General features: G+C 39.1%; 1 protein-coding gene across 3 annotated transcripts in view; it reads right to left on the bottom strand.

The window, feature by feature from the left end:
• Window positions 1–3657: 3657 nt before the first annotated feature.
• The window catches only part of LOC135462822 (uncharacterized), a 30108-nt gene continuing 13013 nt past the window's right edge, over window positions 3658–20752 (bottom strand). Inside the window, exons 2-12 of one of the 3 annotated variants that reach the window (XM_064740100.1) lie at window positions 19654–19737; window positions 19152–19209; window positions 18649–18798; window positions 15939–16091; window positions 15158–15405; window positions 14287–14420; window positions 13725–13879; window positions 12396–12477; window positions 8592–8754; window positions 6760–6922; window positions 3658–5871 (exon numbers count right to left, since the gene is read on the bottom strand). In XM_064740100.1, the coding sequence (XP_064596170.1) occupies window positions 5705–5871; window positions 6760–6922; window positions 8592–8754; window positions 12396–12477; window positions 13725–13879; window positions 14287–14420; window positions 15158–15405; window positions 15939–16091; window positions 18649–18798; window positions 19152–19203 (1467 nt within the window). In that variant the 5' untranslated portion in view covers window positions 19204–19209; window positions 19654–19737 and the 3' untranslated portion in view covers window positions 3658–5704. Of the gene's footprint in view, window positions 5872–6759; window positions 6923–8591; window positions 8755–12395; window positions 12478–13724; window positions 13880–14286; window positions 14421–15157; window positions 15406–15938; window positions 16092–18648; window positions 18799–19151; window positions 19210–19653; window positions 19781–20752 lie in introns of those variants that run through there. The other 2 variants (XM_064740101.1, XM_064740102.1) reach the window with 2 other exon arrangements.

The following is a 20752-nucleotide window of genomic DNA, read 5'->3' as shown; positions in this document are numbered from 1 at the left end:
ATTCTTACATCTTTAATAATATTAAATTCTTACAAATTACTTTGTGGAAATGGGTCATGGAATTATTATCTTTATGGCTTGAGAGTGATATACCAATGCCAGACGTTTAGATTTGCTACTTGACAAAAGGTTTTCTTTAACATTTCACTTTACTCCACCCCCAAAAATGACAGCCCAAAGTGAAATATAACAAAATAACGTGTTAAATAGCCATAAATAAATGTTATCCAATAAACGTAAAATTCAGGCCAACTATAGGGAGGCAGAAAGCTACATTGAGCGGAACGGATTGCACCTATCTGTTTTCAGTGATGGTAATTAAGACATAATTTACGAAAATATTTTCTGTCTTCGGATCTTATAAGAAAACTTTATAACGTAGGTGGGCTCAGACTTTTCTCAGCAATAAAATTTTGCATTAAGGGCAACCTCAATCTTCTTGCGTGCCGACTTTGAAAAGCAAAATGGATTTGATTTGACTGGCGCTTTTACGCCGTACTCAAGAATGTTTCGCTATTACCAGAAGTGTTAACATTATGGTGGGAGGAAACAGGGCAAGACCCAGGGGGAACCCAGTACAACCGGAAGATTGCCGGCCGACAGTACGACCAGAGAAGAAGCCAGCCTGATCTGGATTGAAACTCCAAGCGCCCGCATTGGTGAGAGGCTTGGATGTTAAAAGCAAGGTGATGAGTGTATGCACATTAACAATATGACTATATGCCACATGGAAATACATTGCTGGATTGGTTTTACAACAACTCTGACTTCATCAATGTAAATACAGAATGCTTTCAAAATATGCTAAAACACAACCAAACATGTCAAAAGGTTAAAAAAGAATACAGTATTTTAAGAGTAGTTTACTTTTACAGTGTGGTTAGTCTTTATAGGTAGTATTAACCAGGAAAAAGTTAATAATTAGCGTCAAATAAGTTTCTTTGGCAGATTGCTGAAGAATGGAATGACAGTAACAATTTGTTTTTCATTCCCATTGTATACTCTGCGCAATAAATCTGAAAGATTTCATTTTCCGAATGGCTCTTTCTACATGGATCCTGGGCCTCACTATTGAGCGATTATTGAACAAATTAAATTTATTTTCCTGACAAATTCCTGGTGTATACTTGCATGAGTGCGACGTGCCTCAGTGTGACGTGCCTCATTGTGACATGCCTCAGTGTGACGTGCCTCAGTGTGACGTTTGGTCACGTTTGGCAAAGGTCTTGTCAGCCATATCTTCATGTGGTGTAATTAGATCATTAATACCGCGATGTGCTTCTATATGTATATCCGATGAATTACGCCATAAAAATCTGACAGGCATTAATGTAACAGTTCGAGTTTAATGTTTAACACTTCGACAAGTATTTTCCTTGATTTATAGCTACTGTAAATTAATGCCTGGGATCCTGAAGCTCGTGGTCTTGGAAAGAAAAACTCAACCCTCGCGTTTATGGGAAAGTTTTCTTACAACTGCTGGGCATATGTTACTTAACTTGTCTGTGTTGGCTGAAGAAAGTTAACCGAGCTGTGCATATCTGAGAAACCCTTCTCCTCCAATCTGCACCAGTTATCCCTGCTACCAGACCAGGCTTTCTTCAAACCACGTTAGCTTTCGCCCTTGCCCTGAATCTAATTTAATAACTTTGTGATAACCGTTTTTGCTGAGCCGTTTTTTTCCGCCCCAGTACTTAATTTTGCAACGATTCTCTCCATGAAGAGTTCTTTACAAAAAGAACTTTTTGTCTGTTAAGTTCGCCTTTCCAGATTCATTTTCTGCACACCTGGATAGACTAAATTGTTCTAGATGTCCAGTTGCATCAGATGTGCGGTTTATTTGGCATTCGGCCTTAACCGAAGTCATTTCCAGGTCCGTTACACAACACTGGAGCATATCCACAGATGTTGTATAAATTGATACAACAGCTGGAGAAGAAACAAGACAATTATCAATGTAATTTACATCTATTTGATTGGTGTTTTACACTGTACTTAAGGATACCCCACCTATACGACGGCGGCCAACATTGTGGTTGGAGGAAACCGGGTAGAGCCCGGGGCAAAACCTACGACCATCTGCACATTGTTGGCGGGCCTTCCCACTTACGGAAGCCAGTATATGGCTACAGGAATTAGTTTAAATGCACTATAATTAACGTAGTTACTCAACCTAACTCAATCATTCCAATTTTTTACACACATTCTTCAATAACGGCATTTCATATTCAAATAAGTGTTACTTGTTTTTCTAAGCGAAAGAAAAAAAACCCTCACTCCTGCACCGAAGTGGGACGATTTCCTATCCCGTTGCAAGGGGTGCTTTACTTTAACGAAAACACTCAGGCGACATAATTGAAGATAACAAACAATACGCAATTGTTCTGCTTTACGTAGTACCTTTATTACACCTTCTTACTATTGGTAGTTGCTTTTCGTAGGTAAATATAACAAAAAATAAGAAACTTGTAGCAAAAGCGAAATATATACCCAGGTGACATAGCATATAGCAGGCAAAGCGTGATATGGACTCCACATTTACTCGCATATAAGTTGTTCCAATCAATGTTCTCAATGATTACTGAAGACATTTCCATGTATTTACATCATCTGTAAGACTTGAACCTTTCCTTTAAAACGTCTTATTGATGAAAAACTTTTTTCATCAAATGATCCAAGATTCAACAAATTGGTAGAATGTCGGTCTCTCTTTAACCAAAAAACGTATTTTCCTCAATTATATATTTAAATTATATATTTATATTTATTTAAATATTTAAATTTATGAAAAACGTAAAAAGTCAGTCTTGAAGCATTTGCAAGAAAAGCCTTGATAACTACGAGAGGGTTTCCATTGTGCGACAGATGTCAGTTGTACGGGTGAGGGCAAATAGTGCGGTAAATCTCGCCCTTCGGCAGGCTGATACCTCATGACAAACCCATGTGAAGCTCATGACAAACCCATCTGAAGCTCATGACAAACCCATCTGAAGCTCATGACAAACCCATCCGATGAATTGCAATTAAATAAACATATTAAACGCCTTGCCGAATCAGGACTTCGTACACTCGAACTAGTGTTGCAAATCTTCTGATGCATTTTAAAGATTTCCATCAGGAAGGAAGGAATGTCACATCATGCACCAATCACATTTTGGTTGAGGCGCGACGTGTATTTTCCCTCACTGGTTTCTTTCAGTATGTCTCAGTCAGTTATTCTGACGTCATATCCAATAATACAATGTTATTTGCACTATTCTACATACAGTTTATGTTATCGCATAACAATAGCATTTTCATACGGACATCATAGCACGCAGTTCGCAACGTTCACAAAAACGTTTGGCATCAAATCCCTCTGTGACATTTAAGAAAAGTGTATGCATAAGCTCCCTTCAACTGTCTTTTCTAAAGCCATGATGCTACTTTAAAAAGAGTTCGGAATCAGCGTACAAATCCAAACATATATACAGATATATACATCAATAATTTATCAGATTAATTTTGGATTATAGCTCGTAATATTGGGCTATATTGAAAATACGATATCTTGAAAATCTAAAATATTTATCGCAGTTTAAGAAAGGTAGGTTAAATATTGCAAAAAATTGGCAAAAATGCATATTAATCAGTGTCAGAAAATATTATTTTTGCTGGTAAAACTATTTTCAAGTAATTTGTCATTTTGCTTTTCAAATAAACCTCAAAATCAGTAGAACTGTCAGAATCAAAAAAATGAACAGCTTGTTCATCTTGAAATTGTTGGTCGTTTCTGGTAATTGAAATAAAAACCGAATAGTATTTCCATTCGGTAAATTTGGCAAAAACGACAATTTTTCCCGAACACAGTGTGGCTATTTGACAATTTTCAGTTTTTTGCGTAATTACATTTAAGTTTGGAACTATAAATAAGACTTACATTCAGCCTTAGTTAACCAGATAGCACATTTCAAAATATACACAAATTACAACACACCATTTCATTCATGAACAGAAATTGCCTATCTTTGGGATCAGAGTAAGATTGAACGAAAAAGTGCGGCTGTTCAAATCAGGGTTTAAAATGTCATTTTTGTTTTACACCGTTTCCTTAAATTATTGGTTTTATTAAAACAATATTATTTGTTTATATAATGTTCTGTTACTGTTCTGAAGTCAGTGATTGACTATAACCCTTACAGGATCTGTTTCAAAGAAAATTAATGGTAGTCGGGAAACATCGGATTAAACGATTCAAAATATTATCTGACCTTGAGCATGTCTTACCTATCACTTTCATGTATTCATGCGTTTTGCATTTATTCTACACAGAATACACTGTGCAGTAGGAATATTACAGCAAGCATGCGCACTACCTCCCTTCACTCTCTTGGCCCACGGCACCATCGCACTTTCGAAGGTCATGTAATATATCCATGGAGTTGTTGGCACTGGCCACCAAACTAAGCACATTCACGGTCATTGGGAGTAATAACCATTTAACTGATGACAATCGATAAAAGAATCACTGGAACCTGACGGCAGGACAGAACAATGAGCATACTAAAATTAAAGAAGAACGTAAAAATGAGCTAAGAATTAGCAGAAAAATGGTAAATTGTATTTGAAAAAATATTTCCACTTTGGATTGTAAGATTGACCTTTAACCAGAAATGAACAGAAAGAAATAAAAAAAATTAGCGTAAGAATGAGCTAAGAATTTGTACAAAATGGTAAATTGTATTTGAAAAAATATTTCCACTTTGGATTGTAAGATTGGCCTTACCAGAACTGAACAGAAAGAAATAAAAAAAATTAGCGTAAGAATGAGCTAAGAATTTGTACAAAATGGTAAATGTTATTTGAAAAAAATATTTCCACTTTGGATTGTAAGATTGGCCTTACCAGAACTGAACAGAAAGAAATAAAAAAAATTACACTACGAATATAATTTACATAGCTCGCTTTACAGTTCACACACATGGGTGCATAAGATTTAGTGAGGGAAAAAAACTAAGAGAGTTTTTAGTGGCGACGCTTACTTGATTTTCATGTTTTCCATTTTAGACTAGGGCAGGACTTTTACGTCACTTATGTTTAATGTCATCAGTTTAAGGCTTCGGCATTCATTCAATACCAATGTAAGCACTACACTTAATTTAAGACTTTGCTTGACAGAATTATTGCATAAATAACAATTGTAAGAATTTGGTTTATAGAAAAAATCGTATTCCAAAATGTGGTAATAGATGTAACCGTTAAAGGTATGTTGAAAAACAAGTTGCTCAAACCATTCAATACAAATTCCATAGTTTAAATTACAATCACATGTAACGTGTTGCATTCCGCAATACAACCTTTTCGACTTTAACTGCAATAAAGTAACCAGCTGAATGGTAGTCACCGGGTTTTGTACACGACTGGAAATATACTTATTCAAACTGGTAAAAAGTGCCAGCATCAACTATATAAACAATACGTATATCAATATGTAACACAAGAATCCTGAAATCGTGTAGACTAAGCGGAAGTTTAAGTGAAAGGCACATCTGCTCAATGAATTAGTTACCAAGAAGCGAATTTTCTGCAAAAAAAAAAACCTCTAACCTACTAAACCAGTTTATCTCTTGGTTAAAAGGGAACGAACTTAGGAATGTAAGCTGAAGATGTTTCGGGGATTGAAGACAACCCTTGTATTAACAGCTGCAATTCTGTGAAGCTTCTCTCATGACCCAGGAGTGATGGCACAGCTGGTTCGCCTATGCAGAGACGCAAACTTCTTACACAGGAACACCGAGACAACCAGGCAGAAAAGCAGCAAGACTGCCAGAACAACAACAACGGGTATGAATATCCCGTAGAAGTCACACACTTTTTCGCTCTCGTTAACCTCTGAAAAAAAAAGACGACAATAGCACTCAGAACACATACACCATTCTCAACGCAGTGTGTCGCTCAGTACATTGCCAGTGCGATAGACTATAGCACGAAGAGTAAAACTAGAGCAACTACATCACTTTGATGGTTGGCAAAGGTAGCCGGTAATATCCAACTTCTCAATTTACCTGCGTTGAAGTTTTACTGTAGCCGTTCGGGTAAATCCTTTTAAACTAAACTTATTCATCGCCTAACACCATGGCTTATACAGAATTTGGTAACCTCAATCCAGTGATGTTAACTGCGACTTATTAGATGTAAATGGCCTAGAATTACTCACAATGCTATATTTTCACCACTTTTACGACTTAATAACGTGAAAACAATGCCAGGGAACCAGGCCTCGAGGGCTCTTAGTCCTCCACCAGCGTGTTCTCATTTGGAAGGGAAAAAGATAAAATTCACAAATTGAAAAATGAGCTTGTATTTACTAGTAGGCCTACATGTAGAAAAGAAGATAAGGGGTAAACCAGCCTATTTAAATTCTTGCCTTACTCTGAGAATTCCGTGAGATGCGGACGTTTCTAATGGCCGTAGCATTGGCTCTTTTGTCTTTTTAGTTACGAGCACGGTCCTGTGCATCTGAGCCTGGTGTTCACTCTGTCAAATTTTTATTGTATTTGATTGACGCTTATTACCCTACATTAGTTCACTTATACGATGGAGGTCAGTTTTACGAAACTCAAGTTACTGACATGCTATATATTAACACTTGACGAGGGGTAATACGTGCATGACAACATCGACTTCTGGGGAATGTCGCAGCTAGTTGCAAACTTGCGCTCGATTTTCAGCATATCTGAACTGTGTACATATACATGCCGACGATGTTGTCTGACTTACTCGCTTGACGACAAGTCTGCATTCTCTCCCCTGTAACATATACCATGTACACCACTCCTTTCTCGTCTTCCTGATCCACGGGAACCTCCGCCTCCACTGTTGTATTCACCTCACGCCTGCGCCTGCCGTAGTTAAACACGTTTGTCCCGGAACATAATGAAACCTACAATTATTTGACAGGACAAGAAAAGCAAAATCAGGGTAGATATAAGCTGAAATACAATTTCATTTTCATTCGGAAGATATTTTCATTTTTAACAGTTGTTACATGTGAATAAATAAACAAAAATCCAAATAAAAAGCTTGAGCGTGGATAGCTGGCAAATGGTTACACCTAACCGGTGAACCGGTCAAGGTGACGTCACGTTTACTCCAGCTCTCTTATGTCGAAGCTATTTTCCGTATTATAGTCAAAGCAGTAGTCCATGGCAGATAACAGTTGTGGACTTTGGCGATGAAGGTACAAGTGATGGACAGCTTTTGGATGGATTCAAAAGAATCAAAATGGATTTTTCACGGACTCTGATATTTGTTATTTAGACACTGCTGACTAAACGGTAAAATCAAAGACGAAAGATGTATTTGTATAAGTTGAACTGCGTATATAAGTAGGAGTAGGGTCTACTGAAGAGATGAATATGGTTTGAGACGATATGAATGAGACGGTAGGCTACAGTCTGACAAAATATGTGATACCGTCGTTGAAATATTACACGGCTTGTGAATCAACTTATGTTACGTCTGTACTGGTCCGTAAATGATACAGACCTGTCTCACAACACTGTGTGAAATGGCCCCACAGCTAAACATGACTAAGTCATTTGGAAATGATCTCAAAATGATGTGTTATACAGTAGTTTTGTGTTATCATATGTCAATTCTTGGATGGAGTAAGAGTAAGGCTCACGCCGCACAATCTAATAGCAACGTGTTTGATTGGATAAAATTCTCAAGATGTGTGCCTCGATCCACGCCAGCCATTTGTGCAGTATTGACATTTTGTTCTTCATGTTATTCGGCGAAATCTGAGTAAAATAATAAAGTATGATACTTTTAGAAAGGTTGAGAATCCTGCTTTCGATTGAAATATGTTTTAGCCAGGTGCTGTGTCGTCCTTTAAAATATGTTACTTTATCTTTTCTTTTTTTCATGCAAAGATCAGTTACAAAATCACATATTTCAGATCTGAATATAACGATTTTCATCCCAGGTCAAAACTGTATTTTGTTACCTTTCCTGTAATGAAAGTTTGATTTTGCAGTAAAATGCATATATATATATATATATATATATATATATATATATATATATATATATATATATATATATATATATATATATATATGCGTGTGTGTGTGTGTGTGTGTGTGTGTGTGTGTGTGTATCGCACCATATTTTCGGACAGCGTATAATTTGAACCCATACGTAGAGCCAGGGTCAAACCTGGGTAGGGTCATATCTAAGAACTTAAAAGAAGAAGTTGTAGCGTCCTTGCACGGGGCTCGGCATTAAGGGGATAGCGCAACGACTGGTTGACACTTATCAATATAACAGCTCGGCCGGGGCAAGGCTGACTTGCCTTCGGTAAAGCGTCTCAGTGAAGCAGCACTAGATAAAAGAGCGGCGGAAATCCGCCCCGCAACAAGGAGGCACAATATGTGCACTCTAAGGATTCCTTCGTCGTCATATGACTGAAAAATCGTTAAGTACGACGTAAACCCTAAGCATTCACTCGCTCACAGAGCGTAGACTGTGCACCCATCCACAACATACTTACATCGCCACATGCTCGCAGACAGCGCATACTGTAAACCCATCCACAGCATACTTACCCCTCCACATGTTTCCGGACAGAGCGTATATTCGCAGGTGACGTTCACAAAGGTGGATAACTCAAGTCTGAAGGCAACCACGTCGACGTGAATCTCCACTCCTGTGGACAGAGTCTCACGACGTACGTTGGATACGATTGGCAGCGCGTCTTGTGTACGACACCTGACGACGGAACAGCAATAGATATTTTTTGTACATTTATTATTTTTTTATTTATTTAGATAATTTTTTTCAGATTCAGGAAAGCAGGTACATACATACATAAATGCATACAAGAGAAACCTCAAATTTCTACATCGTTGTATTCCAACTTCAGTTTCGAACTTTCGTCTTCATCAGGGATACTTAGTGTTAGCAGAGTAAAGTCATGATTATATTCAGTATATGGTCAGTGCAATACGGTCGCTCTGAGTTCAAGTCCAGTTCATGTTGGCTTCCTCTCCGGCCGTACGTGGGAAGGTCTGACAGCCACCTGCGGATGGTCGTGGGTTTCCCCTGGGCTCTTCCCGGTTTCCACCCACCATAATGCTGGCCGCCGTCGTATTATTCAAATAAATAAATAAATAAATATGGTCAGTGTATACTTGACAACAGCGGTCGCGTAATAAAACGAAACCAGAAGTTGCGAGTACTGACTTGAATGTACTACTTCACGTTTAACACAATTGGGCGATCATCTGGGATAATTCTAGTACAGTACACCGACAGATATTAAGCCTGACAAAGAGGTCTTGATAAGTCTATTATACAGTTTCATATACTATACATGAATTAGGGACGGTGATTTCCATTTAACACAGGTTTGTATTTTTCAATAAATAGAACTTCTTTCACATCTATCAAAGCTTGGTTTACAAAAAAGGGAAGACAGTAAATGGTGGTAAAAAAGAAATAGTACATTGCCTGATATGACGGAGAAAACAAAATAAAGCAGAATATTACAAATTTTGATTCGCGTGACATAAAAATTGATTTTGTGTTAAATTTAATGCTAGGGGCCCCAACGATATGGACAAAACCTCCACATCTAGGTTCGTTACATTCAATGACTTGTGCATTACACGGATTGTCAGAGAAGCGATCTCGAGTTAACATTTCCTTTAAGTTAGGGGCTTCACTTTGGCTGTTAATAATAATTGATTTCGATATTATATCTTTCATTCTATCCCTATTATCTAATATTGATAATGTATCATGACAATCGGATATAAATTATTGTTGTTAGGATTGTAGGTAGTTAGTGACATCGATGATGAACACAATTTTCGGATTATGTTGTTAATGTACTGATGGTCCTTCCATGAACAAAGGCTGTGAAAGATATATATCCACCTTCGCTTGATTTAAAGGAAAGCACAGACTCTCCAGATGGTACATCTTATCTGGATCTATATTTGTGCAAAAACGGTTTTCTCTCTCGCAGACATTACGACAAGAGGGATAGTTTCAATTTGTATACCGAAGGGTCCTGAATATGGCGTATACATATCTCGCCTTGTGTTATGTGACGATTTCAATCAACGTCACAAGTTATTACTGCAAAAACTTGTGTGCCAAGGTTATTCCATCAAACGCCTTCACTCTTAGTTTTTTTAAGATTTACAGTGAGTATAATTCTCTTAAGGAAAGCTATGGACTCTGATTCATGATTGTGTCTAATTCGGCTAAAACCGGGGCTGGGGGGCATGGTATTCGTCGTGTTGCATTAGACCCCCCCCCCTTCCCGTTGGATATATGAACAGTTAAAATCAAAGCGCAACAGAAATACATATTTTGTTATCGACTGCTTATGTTCTGGAGTGGTACACGATTGAATAGTCGCCTAGGAATTTCCTTGCGTCTTCCAACATGATTGAAAACTGTTGACTGCTTCTCTTTGCATATTGCGTACTATACTACCAGGCAAAAGAAAGGTTTCACCCACTTCTTGGGCCCATAAAAGAAAAACAAAGGCAGATATAAGAATTAAGAGGATTGGTTTATAAACAGGAATCATTGTGAAATATTCTCTGAAAAATGCTTTAAAATATTGGCATTCAATTGGCCACAAAACACAATGAAAGAGACAAGGGGTCAGAAGAAAAAATTACGCAAATGTAAAGTTAACTGGCAAGTGCATGTAAAGTCACAGTATCCACAGAAATGAAAGACTACAGTCATCAGTAGCGAGTATGGCCACCCTGGGCATCAATGCAAGCAAGCACACGCCTCAGCATTGACGTCGTCAGTCGACGGATGACGTCAACAGGGATAAGGTTCCATAGGTTTAACAGAGCTTGCTCAAGTTCCTGTTGGTTAGTTGGAGGAGGCACCAGCTGTCTCAAACGACGGTCAAGGTGATCCCAGAGATGCTCAATGGGGTTCATGTCTGGTGAGTTGGCTGGCCAGGGCAACACGATGACGTTTGCGGTCTCGAGGTAGTCTGTAACAATGCGGGCAATGTGAGGTCTTGCGTTGTCGTGTTGCAAGATCGATCCTCTTGGCTGTCGTTGGAGGAATGGAACGACGACAGGTCTCAGTACCTCATCAACGTATCGCTGGCCAGTCAGATTACCTCACACAATAACCAGCTGCGTCTTCATTCGGTCATAAATCCCTCCCCAAACCATGACGCCTCCGCCACCAAACGGATAAACCTCTCTTACGCAGTTTGGCGCGAGACGCTCGCCTCTTCGTCGGAAAACTCGAACTCTGCCATCGTTCCTGAATAGACAGAACCTGCTCTCGTCTGTAAACAGCACTCTTGCCCAGTCACGTCGCTGCCACCGACGTACAATACGTGCCCATCGCAATCTGCGTTGACGGTGTAAAAGGGTCAAGGCCATCCCACGGAAGGGGCGGTAAGGTCGTAAACCAGCTGAACGAAGACGACGCAGTGTTGTTCTGGGGCTGATGACATGGCCTAGTGCCGTCGACGCTGCTGACGTCGCCGTGACGAATCGGTTTCGAAGGTGGATCTGCCGGATGTAGCGATCTTCAGCCGCAGTTGTTACCCTCGGTCTTCCCGATCTTGGTCTGTCTTGGGTCTGGCCTGTCTGCTGATAGCGTATCAACAACCTCTTGATGGTGGTTTGGCTGCAGTTGAACGTTCTTGCAATGTGACGTTGCGAGACTCCCATGGTGGACATACCGATGGCCTGGTCTCGTTGCGCTTGCGTAAGTCTTGGCATACTGTTGGTGTTTTTTCGGTCACTGAATGTCTGCTCTTTCGAGCAAGAGTATTTATGCAACATTACCGGACGTGCATCACGAGCCATGCCTCAAAAGGACGTTTTGCATGTGGGGGCAATTTCACAATTCCAATTGCTGCGTTCGTGACGATGCGTTCTGGTAGAGGAAACGATGCAGTCATACACTAAGTCCTGCTTAGAATCAAACCCGGAACCGCGCTTTTACTTTTTTTATGACAAAAAATACGGTGAAACCTTTCTTTTGCCTGGTAGTTTATTTTCGTACTTTATATACTTTCTTGGTTCTTTTGTAGTTTGCGTTAAACGGCGTTTTGGAAATTGGACTTGCGATTATTGTCAGCTGATACATGATATGCATGAGTCCTATTGGTTTGAGCCGTCAGAATAATACACAGTCAAAAATGTCGTAAGCTTATCGTTTCCCAAGGATTATTAGGATAGTATTATGGAAAATATGTTTAAAATTGTAATGTTAGCCAATTATCATTGGAATACATTTAAAGATAACCAGGGAGATGTGGGAAACTGTTCAGCGCGTTTTCAAATGTATGGAGCACAAAAAATAAGAAAAACATAAGAAATGCATTTTCGAATTTTCAGTGCTCTACATACCTGTTCATGATTATGGGAAATCCTCCAGGCAAATTCCCAGGTCTGGCGTAGCAAGAATCCAAGCGAAAATCTTTGTTATTTGCTGACGAGGAAAGAGAGAACATGATGTGGGTTAATGATGAATTGATTACGTGTGGTTCTATAAAATAATGGGACATAGGCCTGCGTTATGTAAACAGTAATATGTGACACATAATATGATGTTTACAAACTTTTTAAAAAACAAAAATAAGGTCAAAATTATCGCCTCATACTGAAGAACTTGCTTCATTTCTATTTTAAAGTTTAAAAATTATCATTATTGATTCAAGCGATCAATGCAGTCAGGAAGCCGGCTAAAACAGGCTAAGTATTAGAAACTTTACTGTTGTGAACTGGCTGAGTAACTTTTTGTCATAGCATGCTTATTCCTTAGACTAACTGAGTCTTAGCCGACTATCCTGCCGTAGACGGCTACCTGGTATCAGGCAAGACCACGAGCCGACCGACAGAAAAATGGTACCGCTCGGACAGTGGTGCTTTAGCGACCATTTTGAGGGGCTCTCTCACATGTACTACATGTGGAACTTTCAAGCTCGTAACCCTACACGAGGATTTTTTTCTTAGGTTCGTGGGCAAAATCCATAAAATGGCGAAAGGATATAAACAGGCAAACAACAACGACTCATGATGTTTGACCTTGACGAATCTAATCAGCCATCATAAGAGTCATATATTTTATGGTTAGCGAATTTTCTACATGTGTTGAATTGTTACATTCTTCTGTTTACAGTCAACCCTGTTCAAGAACTACGAAGGTATATAAGGTAAGAAATCACATTAAGGGAACCTGTGGACAATTATCAGTGGTGATCGAAAGATGTAAAGAATGTTGTAGGTGTGTACATTTAAATTGGTACAAATCGTGTACAACGCTTGTTAGTTGTAGTTAATGAAAGATGTATATCATTCAACACTATGCACAAAACGTGTTTATAGCCGGATATGTATCTCAGTTGCGATTTGATGTCATTCAACACCATGCACCAAACATCTTTTTGGCAGGTGATAAGAGAAATTATAGACTGTTATACGATGAATATATTTAAAGCTCTCTGCCCATATTTACTCACAAGAGAATTATACTTTGATGCGTTTGATAGAATATGCTTGCCACACCAATTCCGGTGCATCTGACTGCTGGTAAGTAACGAAATCGTTACGCAAAACACAGGATCTACCAAAAGCTACGATGTACGTACACCTCTATAAGAACGACGTTTCGTTATATTGTTATTCGAGTACACAGTGAACAGCACACAAGCAAACGGCTGAATGGGATCTACTTACTGACAGTTGTGTTTATGCGGTACACGAAGGAGATCGGATCGCCCACTGTGATCTGTTCGCCCTGCGCAATGATAGTGTTAGTTGTAGTCCAGCGCACTTCTCGGATCAAAGGCTGAACCATTCTCGTGACGTTCAGCATTTGTGGGTTACCTCCCCTAAAACGAAACGAACAGAAAACGTCGTGTGCGGAAAGGTCATTTCTTCATGAGGTTTGTGTTTGACGTTGTAGAAACATTATTCTGTGTGGAAATGGCCTCCTCAGCAAGACCAAGCTGACCTCTGACCATTAAACCTATCTAACAGCATTGTACTTTTACCTAATTCTGTGGAACCCATGGTGCTAGAGGGCGTCTAAGTCACTGTACTTAAGCTAAATATTGCTCTATATTATAGTTACTAATTGTGCCTGACTTTGAGAGCTCTATTGATCTTACAGATCTATTGATCTATTGATCTGTTATGTAAAGCACATATACAATCCCTGTAAAGTTTAAGCACAAATATGTAATTGTATTTTGTGACTACCTTGTTGTAGATGCATTTACAATCGATTCATATTTACCCATTTTGGACTTGTACGGAATCAGATACTTCGCTAACTTCTGAGCAGCAGTATTGGTAAACTTCGTCAGAAGATGTTATTAAGCCTTGGGTATACATCAAGCGTATCGTATAGCAGTGTCTCATGCCAGATTCCTACAACCGTAAGAACATAAACCTATGAATGTAAAGCATAGAATTTTGTGCAAAATGTTCATTCAAAATGCATTGTAAGTGGACACAAATTCCACCTCGGTCAGACAATTAAGCGAATGTAGCAGGGCGCAGTGAATATCGTGCCAATATAAATATCACGCCCCGTGGTGTGGGATGATAATCTTTGTCTTCTTCATAGTATATCGATACTTTTGTAAGTCTTTCACATAAAACATTCCTGCGTCCTTCCGCCATCACTCTGACTGGTTTGCAGAATCCACCCTCATTTCGCACTTGTTCTTAATTCTTTGGTGGTTCTTAGTTGGACGTTATTTTGGAAATTGATCTTGCGTTTATTGACCCAGACGGTTCTCTTTGTTTGACGCCTTGTATGCAAACGTTTGTCTCTATGCTTTGGTTCCTTCTGAATAGCACGTATTTTAGCGAAAACTGTTAATATTACCTTAAATTATATGGGGAAAGGACCCGTTAAGCAAATGCTATATGTGTTTCCCGGATGTATTGATAAAAAATGTATTTTTGTTCACACAAAGCCGTATATGACCTATGACTAACAGCAAAAAAGATCCAGTGAACGTCTTCGTTGTGTCGCAGTGAATGACAACAACGTTGAAAGTAATTTACTTACACTTGTTTATTTGAATTCTTGGCTTACGAGTGGTATACAAATGCCACGCTTGAAGCTTGTTTTTAACCATTTTTTGCGTGGTACTTACAGTGATGACTTCTCGTTTGGCACTATAACATGGTCCAGCTGGCAACAACGATAGATTCTTCTGGAATCGAAGTCCGTCCCATTCTGGGATTCCGTTAGATGCTGTGATGTCCGAAGTGCACATAGGGTGACTCAATATATCCCCTGTATCCGGGTCTTGCACAGCCAATTTCCCAGTGAACGATGACGACAAGCTATGCTGAGGATATAGCTGAATCACCATGTCATCGTTGGAGCAAACCAGCTTAGCTAAAAGTGATAATTGTGGATAACATAAATTGAGCAATTGACCGATGTGCTGATGCTTTAAATAACTAACGTCTAGATTGACTGCCAGATTCATTTACTGATTGGTTCATTGAGTGACACATTGTTACTGGTTGACCACAACCAGTAGTTTGGAAATGCGTCCTTATGTTTATTCACAAAACTATGTTTAGTAAACATGAGATGTCAGATGTTTACATAGTAACGTGGTGGATATTTTCACCAAACACAAATAGTCCCGTAAGCATGGCTTTTGTGTTTATATCAAGTGTAAACAGCCCATAAACATGTAAAGTCTTTACTAAAATAAGCATAAGGCTATGACATGTTCAGGATAACCCACTGCAACAAGTCTTTCCGCATGGTTTTCTCTGTCCTATTTGATTTTTTATTTGATTGATGTTTAACGCCGTTCTTAAGACTTCTTCGGTGATACCATAGCGGTCATGTTTCTTTGCCTTTCATGAAGTTGATTTTATTCATACTCATTCTTACTCATAAACCTTATGCTTTACCTCGGCGTATAGAGCAGTCATGTCCTGTCCAGCTTGGATTGCAGTAGCAAATTTCCTCCACGGCAGACTGCCCATTAGGCCGATAACAGCTGCCTCCTACCACAGAACAAGCAACGCTGAGGCACTGAGGGGCGAAACTCGACTCCGGGATACCTATGATGAAGTTAATGACATGCACAAATAGCATTACAAGTATCACCACAACGTAAACAGACGAGCATATGAAACTTTCACCTTCCGAATTTCCGAGCATTTTTGCTGGAGCATGCAAACTGAAATTATCTCATTAGAACATAACTTTTGTGTAGCAAATAAATAGTATTCTTGTACCCAAACGACGGCCCCTATCTTTAGGAAAATCATGGTATTTAGCACAAATGATATGGCAAACGCAGGGATATATGAGCTCATTAAACACCTTCACTTTCTTTTGCTCATCAGTAGGGCCTTAAATTATTTCTATTTCTCATCCCACAAATGACATAGATATTTTATGATAAAATTGCATTATTAAGGGAAACACAGATTTACGCTACAGGCGCATATTATTACATTTATTTCATTGCTGTTTTACGCTGTATTTTACAGTATCTCATTTTAGACGCTCTATGTGTGGCAGACACTAAATAGGGGTGGGAAAAATAAAACCGCACTGGTAGTTAATAATTCTCCTGACGCAAAGCTGTAGCATAACCAATGGGTACGGTAATAAATACATAACCGAAGAACTACACTGTTCATTTTCACACAAGTATATAGCAAAGGAAGTAGGAAAGGGTAACCATGTCGTGTATATCAATCAGCATAAGACAATCGTGTTAATTATTAATTTGACTGATTTATTTATTTGATTGTTAATTTACGCCGTACTAAAGCATATGTTACTTGTTTATTTAATTGCTGTTTTACACCGTAAGAGGAATATTTTACTTATGCGACGGCGGCAAGCATTATGGTGGGAGGAAAAGCGGGCAGCGCCCGGGGGAACCCACGGCCATACCCAGGTCGCGCGCAGATCTTCCCACGCAAGACCATGGAGGAAACTACCATGTGCTGGACTTAAACTGATAACGGCTGCATGAGCTGGTTTCTGAGTCCCCTTTCTGCGCTAGCACTCTAACCACTCGAACCCCCGGAACAGTCTGTCTATGTACACTGAATCACTTGAATCACTTGATCACAGAACGGTATTTGAGAATCCTCATCCCGATTTCGCTAAACGGATTTTGAGTATGAGAAAAAATTAAATTCTTCCAAATATGGCCAAGTAACTCTAGGCTTACATTATAGTTTGATCATATTTGAAAATATAATCTCTTCCTCTAACTAAATATAAAAGATCGGAGAGTAGTAGCCTGGAGAGTAACAACCAGAACAGCCGCCACAGTGTGATAGTTGTCCAAAGTCAGCCGTTTCCGTTTCTAGATATTGGGACTGGACTCACATTAACTATCCCAGTATCAGTGATAGAACATTTAATTATTTATTTGACTGGTGTTTTACGCCGTACTCAAGAATATTTCACTTATACGACGGTGGCCAGCATCATGGTTGGAGGAAACCGGGCAGCGCCAGGGGGAAACCCACGACCATACGCAAGTTGCTGTCAGACCGTAATTGAACTTGACGTATTTATTTATTTGACTGTTTCTTAATCTGTTTTCGTAGTCAAGATAACTAATACAATAATGGTGAGTTTTATAGATGAAAAAAGAGTTCGGCGTAAACTACCGACATTTGGCAGGTTACTGACGAGCTGTCCCCAAAACGACGTACGAATATGCACATTGTATTGATAGCAGGCTGACACGAGTTTCGTCAACCGTCTAAGGCCGCACACGCAGTGAGATCTGGGGAGTCAAATTCCCTTTCCAAGACCGGGTTTTGAACGGCACCTCTTGAGACCTAACTATTTAAAAGGGCCTCAAAGGAAATATGGAAGTAAGCACCATTAAATATACCACTTCAACAAATATACTTTCATTTATTTTTGAAGATTGTTGAAGAGAGTTAGGGGCGTTCGAACATTTGAATTCTAAGGTGGGTTTTAGGGACCATACTATCAGAGTTTAGGAACTCTGACCTCACAGAGTTTTTCCAACTCTAATGACGACACCGGATGTTTGAATAACTGTTTTTACCCATGAGTAAAAGATTACTGATAAGAGATCCCCAAAATTCCTTCCTTCTGGTGGACATCAGGAAAAGTGACGTGACGTCAGAGGACCGTCAGAATGGCTCATAAAGACCACCTTACCATTCAAATATTTGAATGCCTTTCAAACAGTTTGGTCACGACCCTCTCAGGAGAATATTTCATGCTAGCCCTCATCCACTCCTAAATCTGAGTATTTTCATATATGAAAAATACATATATTTGCATTCTTGAATTCCTTTTGAATCACAAACAAAATAAAATAAACTGTAAATGTCCACAGGTAAAGATCTCAGCGACAGCCACTTCGTGCCCGCCGTGTGAAACTTGCCGGGTAAAAGACATTATGGCCAATGGGCTTGACACTAAACAGTCACAGGAACCTACTGGGTAAAACACATCATGACCAATGGGCCTAACACTAAACAGATACAGGAACCTAATGGGTAAAAGACATCATGGCCAATGGGTCTGACACTAAACAGATACAGGAACTTTCTGGATAAAAGACATCATGGCCAATGCTACTGGCATTTAGCAGATACATGAACTTACTGGCTAGCCGACAGTCGTGCCCCGTACGGCCGGCGTTACAGGAGCAGTTACCAGTGATAGAGCTACAAGCACCGCCGAAGGAACAGCTGCTAGAATAGCGGCGGCAATCAAAGGACCAGTACTCATTCGGCGAATATATCACCTCGCAATCTGAAACAAAAAAAGTTGCCCCACATAATGATTTGTTGAAAGAAAAGGTGTAATCTCTTTGATAGATTTAGCATTTAATAAAGGACGTACGATATGAAATTTAGACGGAAACGCAAAAATATTTCACATTTCGCCTTTTCTTTACATTTTCGAAACACAATATTAGTCCAGTCACAGATCTAAACAGCTTAAAACGTCAGAGTTCAGTTTCAGGCATAAACAGTTTTAAAAAATCTTTAAATCACAGGCAAAAACATGATAGAAAATCCTAGTTCAATCAGAGATTACCCAGTTTAAAAAGATAAGTCACAGACGTAAACAGTTTAAAAAAACATTTGTTTGGTTGTAATTACCAATGCCAGCAAGCATCCCGAGCAGAACGACCAGCCCCAAAATGTACGCCATCTTCACCTGAAAGTGAAAGTGAAACTGAAATGATTCATTCGTCTGTTTGTCCTTATAGAATTCTCGGCCACAGCGAAGAAAGCTGTTACATCTCTGATCAAGCGACGAACAAGGAATAAATCTGCCAGGGAAGAAAAAGAACGTCACTACACTCCGGTGATTTCATCAGTCAGTCAGTAGGTGTGTAGTGCGAAGCCTGTTGGCGTCGTTGTCGTTTAACTTGTAATTTCCGGTTTATGCTTAATGTCAGGCCCAATGGCCAGCTCTCTTTTAGCAGTAAGTTTCATTGTTCGTCGAATTGCTAATAAATTTAATGTCGTGTACTGAGACAGCAAAAGTATTAACCACCTTCGAATCAAGCTCACTATGATATGGCCTAAAATACCGCCAATGCGACGTTAAACCCTAATCATTCATTCAATCCAATCTAGAAGATAATGTATGCATTACCTTTCTAAAATGGTCGATGAAAAGGTAACTGATAGTGTACAGCCCAGTGTTATTGACAACGTGTCACACAGTGAGAGGTGCCTTCTGTTAAGCAAAAAAATACGTACATTATACGAAATGTTTTCAAAATGGGAAGACAGCAAATGTACTGAACTTCTGTGAAACAGTTGGCTTGAAACCTCTTTCAAAACGATATTCATTTCTACGTCGACCGCAACATAATGGAAAATGACAATATTTACAACAATAAAGCGCTCCTGCAATTTGTCAATTGAATACTCGTTGCGAACGTTACACACTTAACTACCATGGCAACAGTAAGCCTATATTTTCACAACTTGTTGAAGTAGCAGTTACGCGCGCACTGGGCCTGATTGTAAGTGAGATGTTTAGTACGCTAAAAACCACAGATTAAATACGAAATAAATATTGATTATATTATTTTTGGCCAAAAATTTCAAGTTTACGTGGAATTAAGCATATATAAACGATACGAACTAGTGTATCAGGATGAACAATGCTCTTAACACCACTCATGTATGTAAAAATTGATCGATTAAAGGTTTGTTTACTTTCTGAAAAAGATCGGAATTTCTGAATGCATAATGAATGATACTTCTAGTTCATAGAGAAGTATTGCATCTTGTCTATTTACCCAATACAAACCAAGATCAAGAATAGACATTTCATTTTTATTCCACAGACTCGTCCTGCATCACGGTTCACATCCCTAATAAAGCGTCACTGCCATCTCCATTCTTACTTTTTTCTGAATACGCCGCACCAAACCTGTGTATGTACAGGATTCTAATGAAAACCACGTTGCCAGAAGCAACGGACCAGCTTTCAACTGACCCTGTTCATGGATTTCTCTTAAAAATGTATAATCAATGACTGAGCTCTATTCACACAAGGTGCTGATGAAATGCAATGTGCAGTCCTCTGATACATATATAATGAGTAAACTAATCACCATAGAGATTGATTAGAGAAAAATCTCATCAATGGATACTACATTAAACGTCGATCGTACATGGGAATTCACTTTTTCCAGGCCACTTCAGGTTTTCCGGCTTGTCTGAAATGGACGGTGTCAAGT

This window comes from Liolophura sinensis, chromosome 2 (genome assembly GCF_032854445.1).
Source record: "Liolophura sinensis isolate JHLJ2023 chromosome 2, CUHK_Ljap_v2, whole genome shotgun sequence".
Taxonomy (NCBI): domain Eukaryota; kingdom Metazoa; phylum Mollusca; class Polyplacophora; order Chitonida; family Chitonidae; genus Liolophura; species Liolophura sinensis.
This window is presented reverse-complemented; position numbering and strand designations above follow the sequence as displayed.